Below are 6,000 nucleotides of genomic sequence, written 5' to 3' on the forward strand. Positions count from 1 at the left end.
ATATAAGCCCAATGTAGTGGGGGGAAATGCCATGATAGATGTTTGTAGAAATCACTGGAGGTGAAAGATGCGCAGGGAAAGCTTCCCAGGAGAGGGACCACTGAAGCTGGGTAAGGAAGAGCTTGCCAGAGCCACAGTTTAAGAAGCTGAACCTCTGGAAAATGTCTTAAATATCATAAAACTCCATTTAAGAAATATTTAATTAAAAAAAAAGAAATCTTTAATTTTTTAAAAAAAGATTTTATTTATTTATTCCTGAGAGACACAGAGGGAGAGGTAGGCTCCCTACAGGGAACCTGATGTGGGACTCAATCCAGGACCACAGAATCACACCCTGAGCCAAAGGCAGATGCTCAACCACTGAGCCACCCAGGTGCCCCTAGAAATTTCAAATCTTAACACTAGGAAATACAAGGACAGAAAAGACAAATCTTAGGTACTGGAATATATCTTACTGACACTAAGAAGAAACTTTTTTTTAAAGATTTTTTTAATTCATTCATAAGAGACACACACACAGAGAGAGAGAGAGAGAGAGAGAGAGAGGCAGAGACACAGGCAGAGGGAGAAGCAGGCTCCATGCAAGGAGCCTGACATGGGACTCGATCCCGGGTCTCCAGGATCACACCCTGGGCTGAAGGCAGATGCTAAACTGCTGAGCCACCCAGAGATCCCCAAGAAGAAACTTTAAAACAAAACACAGTCTCAACTAATACCACGATATCTCATATAAGCTTTGTAATTATAACTGCCTGAATTAAAATAAAATTATTCAGAAATTATAAAGCAAAAACAATTAAACAGTGGTTTCTCTGCCTTGAAAACAGGGACTGCACAAATGCAGCCTCACTTACATAGAAAGATATTAGGCATTTAAATAATACTATATTCTCTCATGTATTCACCTGCTTATTCAGTGATGGGGGAGTAGGGACTATAGGAATAAATAGGGTTCAAAAGAAATGTTTAATAATTAAAAGTTGATTGCACTGTCACTATTTGGCCCAGCAATTCCATTCCTGGGCATGGACCTAAAAGAAATAAAGACATCTCTACAGAAAAACCTATAGACAAGATGTTCATAGCAGCAGTAGTCACAGAAGCCAAAATATGGAAACAACCCAAATGCCCATCAATTTAGGAATGCATAAATAAAATATGGTATATCCATACCATGGAATATTATTTAACAATAAAAAGGAAAGAAGTATTGATACATGCTACAGATGGGTGAAGGTTGTGAACATTGTTTAAAAAAAGAAAACCACAGGCTCCAAATGGTGTCACTTAGACTGAGTTGCCAAACTGGGGCTTAATACTTAATCTAATTGCAGTTTCAGCCCCTCAGAAATAGGTCTTTAACTGGTTGGTCAGGAACATTTTTCTTTCTATCTGCACCAACAAGTCTGTCCCCTGGGCCCTCTCTATCCCCCAAAGAAACACGACACATGATAAGACACATTGCTTTTCCCCCCAGCAAACAGCTTTGTTTGAAACAATCTTTCAAAAAAAAATAAAGAAACAATCTTTCTCTTTTGCTAACAACATTCTTGGCCTCACCCTCCATCCATAAAAACTTTCCTACCATTTTGTTTTGTATAACTCCTCAGAGTGCCACTCTATTTACTGCACGGGGTGCTGCCGGATTCAGGAAAAATTTAATAAAGCCAATTGGATCTTCACATTTACTTGGTTGCCTTTTGTTGACGAGATTATAATACATGAAAGTAGCCAGTCACAAAGGACCACATATTGTAAGATTGTATTTATTTGAAAGGTCCAGCAAAGGCAAATTTATAGAAACAGAAAGTAGATTAGTGGTTGCCCAGTGCTGGGGATGGAGATGCAGAGTTATGTCTAGTGGGTAGCAGGTTTCTTTTTGGGTAATGAAAATATTCTAAACTTAGATTGTGGCAATGGTTGCACAGTTCTGTGAATATACTAAAACCACTAACTTCATACCTTTTAAATGATGAATTTTATTACATGTAAATTATATCTCAATAAAGATGTTTAGAAGAAATTTGATTGCACTAACTTTAAAAAATAAAATGAATTGGGTTTTTAGATTTAATCAAAATCCAGCACAACTCAAATCAGATTAGACTATCAGCAAATGGTTTTTGTAGATGTTGGCAGGAGAGAAGCCATGGCTGACTCAAAGAGATGGAAAGGAGTAGAAGAAAGACTCAATTATGACTTGGAGGAATGAACTAACTGATGTTCAACAACAAAAACCTACCACTACAAATTAGAGATGGGTTCAGGATGCCAAATCTAGAGACCAGAAATTGGCATACAACTTCTCCTAAAAGCCACAGTCCAGAATATGTAATAATAGCTTCATGCAACTACAGTATACGACTCTCTGCAGAGATACAGCTGCTACAGAACAAAGCAAAGTAATCCCACTGAATGGATTAGTCCTATATCATTGTGTCATAGTAATTCAGGTACCAAAGGGTGCAATTTCCAGTGACAAAATGTCAGGCCGAATGTTAATGAGCTTCAAAATATACCACAAGATCTCTAATGACCTCCAGTGGTTAAAGTTAAAAATGCATGGTTTGTGATACAGGAGACTAGAACATGATGTACCACAAGCAGTTATGGGTTTGGGGTTTGGTCTGTTATTTTATCTTGAAAGCTGTAAAATTGGAGTAAAAGGAAACCTAGCCAATAACTACTATAAAAAGTTCCCTTCTCTGATTTCTAAGCCTGGACTAAAGAGGCTTTCTTTCTTCAGCCTCTTTCAACACAGCCAGGCTGTCTGTCTCACTCCAGTGACTTGGTGACTCCATCAGGGGCAGTCTCTTAACAATCCACAGTGCACCCATGGATGCAGAAGAAAGCAGGCAAGGGAGAGGGTGAGGAGGCAGGCAGGCAGGGGGGATGAAATGGCTGCTGAAGGAGACAGTGGGAGGAAGTGGGATAGAGTGGAAGACAGGTATCACAAACTAAAATAAACCAATTTGGTTTTGCACAACTCTGATGCTTTCTGGAAGCTACAAGAAATTTAAAGGTTAGCCTCTCCCAACAACCTCACCACCAGGTTATAGTGAAAACAACTAGTGCCAAATGATGTCATACCTAGAGTTTCCCTAAACAAACCTAGTAAACAAGCCCCAACCACTTTATACAGTCTCCTCTGTGGGCTTGATGGAGTCCCGGCTCTCTGTTCTTTGGGCGAAAAGTTTACTCAACTAAGAAAGTACAGTATTCCAGAAATGAGATCTTACTGTTACCCTTTTTGGCAGCCTCAGGCTATCAGAAACCCCCAGACTGATAAGGCCATTTATTTGGGGAAAGCCTCACAACCATCTGCTGCAGGGCTGGCTGGATTCTTCAACCAGGTCCAGGCATGTTGGAGGGCTCTCTAGAATATTTTCAGTCCCACATCTGAATACCTATAATTTCACCAAAAAGAGTCCATTTCTACCCTTCATCTGATAGATGAACAAGCCACTGGTTGCTCTGATAATAACTAATGTCTGATATTTGCTATGCTAATTAGAAAAGTATTTTGTAATAACTTCGACACTGCGACCTTTCAATACAATGCGAGCTTACCACCCTTAGAGTAGTCATTCTTGATCAAAAAACTAGCTGTTTCTGCATGTAATTTCAACTAGCACTTTCAAATATTACACCATCTCGGCTGGAATAATTGAAAGCAAGTAACAGACATAGGAGGTCAAGGTAGGAATAAGAACAAGGACCCACTGGCAATCAGTGGCACTGTTGTATGAGTCTTGTGCATGTTCCTAAATGTTGCTACCATGGTCACTCCTCAGATATTCTGAAGATCAGATCCATCATTCGTGTAACAATTACTTATGGACTGCCTGCATACCAGATATCTACTTGAAATATATGGTCCGTCAGTCTGATAGTTCTAAGGGTAATTAATATACTAAGAGAATGTTAAAAATTCACTGGCTGAAGCTTCTGATGTTTGCAAACACTAAACACCCCACTGTGGTAGGAAGATGTTAAAGCCCTCAAGGTTCCGTTTCATCCTCAAGGAGGAAGCAGCTCTAGAAGTTTCTGTTTATAAACCTTAAAAAACCTTTATTTGTTCTTTTGGGGAGGGGGGCAAGGAAGAAACCCTAAAAGGTTACATAAACCTTTTACTATATTTTATTTCCTTTAAGAACCAATAATAATCACATCCTTAGGCTACATTTACCTTAATTGTGATTTGGAGCATCATAAAAAAAATCGTGAATAAGAATTCTTGACGTTGCTTGTTAGTCCAGAGGTCAAACCAATGACTTATAAGAGCAACTCTTTCCTGAAAGAGCTGTAAGGGGAAGAAGATATCATTTTCCTGTATGGTTCAGTCTATTTTTAGTTGCTAAACAATCCTTAGGCAATCTCACAACCTCATGGGTAATATTTGCTCAGCACATTATAGTTCACAAAGCACTTTTACTCTGTAGTAGGGGTCTCTCCCTTCAGCTTAAACTGGTTTTATCTGGGGATTGAGACAAGCCCAGCCTTGTTGGGTGGGTTGGTGGGAAAGGTTGACCAGGGGATATAATTACAGTGGGGCCTTACAGGGCCTCTTTAGAAAACAAAGAGGTAATGAATCTTGGCTCTTGTTTCTACCTAAACGAATGTGGCCTGGGGAAAGATTCCAAACATTTCATCTAGAAAACACATACAGGCTACACTTGAATTGTGAAAATAGGACCATTTGAAGGAGGTATGATTTTACTAATCCACAGTCCTATATTTTCATAGGTCCCACCAAAACAAAAGTTATTAAATATTGCTAAGTAGCCATTGTTAGATGTGTCTGTAAGGAAGAGATACACCAAGGACCAGGGTCACCCCCAAACCTGGGTTTCAGACCAGCTTTGCTCACATGACATATACAAACTCACTGGTTTTATTACTAGATCAGGCTTTGGCCCAGCCCGGCCAGTCTGCTTCCCTTGGGAAAAGGCCTGACCCACGCATGCAGTCAGCCTACTCCATTAATGGCTGGCAGAGCTACCTAAGCCTTTTGGTGACTACTTACTGGCTACCTTTCAAAGGAGTGGGAATCCCCAGGCCATCTAACTGAACTGTTGGCATGAGACAGAGAGAGGATTAAAGAAATATGCAAAGAATTAATTACACATTAATACTCTCCACACCAAACACCACCCAAAGCACCTCCTCTTTTCTCCTCCCCCAGCACACTGTGTGTGCTGGAGGCTTTTATCTTGTTTGGAGTGACTCCAAAACTAAATTCTTTAGACATTACATTGTTGTTGTTGTTGTTTGTAATATGGCAACATGAAACTCAATATATCACAGCAAAATTGACCTTACAAATTAAACTTGTTTTGTTCAAGAGTATGTAGCTAACCTGTCTATTTAATGACTTATTGCTGAAAGGTGTCCAGGCACTGAATCTTGTGTGGAAGCACTCCATTTCCAGGGTTTTTCTAGAAGAATCCCCAGCTGACATCTCAGCAAATTATTTTCTTCCAGTCCTAAGAAATATAGGTTCATTTCAGTAGATGCTTAATGAAGATCACCTAGAAACATCCAGTATATTAATGTTGTTCTTATAGGAATTATATAATTGTAGCCACTCATTTACATCTCTATATTTATATGGATAGTTATAGCAAATCATATAAATCATATAGCAAATCACAGCTTAAGATTCTCTCTCTCTCTCTCTGCCTCTCCCCACCCCCACTCATTCTCCTTCTCTCTCTCTCTCTCTCTCTCTCAAAAGAAAAATAAAAGATACCACTTATAAAATACCAAATGCTATTAACTGGGGAGGATAGTGGAGTGCCTAATCAGTCTGCTAGGGCTGCCACAACATAATGTCACAAACTGAGTGCCTTGAACAGCAAAAATTTATTGTCTCACAATTCTGAAAGCTGGGAGTCCAAGATCAAGGTCTGGTTTCTGAAGAGACCTCTCCTCCTGGCCACCTTCTCTCTGTGTTCATACAAGGCCTTTCTTCTATGTGCAAACCAGGTGGGATGAGTG

General features: G+C 39.6%; 1 protein-coding gene across 1 annotated transcript in view; it reads right to left on the reverse strand.

Annotated features, from left to right (window-relative positions):
* The window catches only part of ECT2L (epithelial cell transforming 2 like), a 64,959-nt gene extending 59,484 nt beyond the window's left edge, over nt 1-5,475 (reverse strand). The window contains 3 exon segments of the mRNA XM_072748219.1: nt 4,190-4,218; nt 4,220-4,303; nt 5,360-5,475. Coding sequence (XP_072604320.1) covers nt 4,190-4,218; nt 4,220-4,303; nt 5,360-5,461 — 215 coding nt within the window. The 5' untranslated portion in view covers nt 5,462-5,475.
* Between the last annotated feature and the right edge of the window lie 525 nt (nt 5,476-6,000).

The sequence above is a fragment of the Vulpes vulpes genome, chromosome 1 (assembly GCF_048418805.1).
Source record: "Vulpes vulpes isolate BD-2025 chromosome 1, VulVul3, whole genome shotgun sequence".
In the NCBI taxonomy this organism is placed as follows: Eukaryota; Metazoa; Chordata; class Mammalia; order Carnivora; family Canidae; genus Vulpes; species Vulpes vulpes.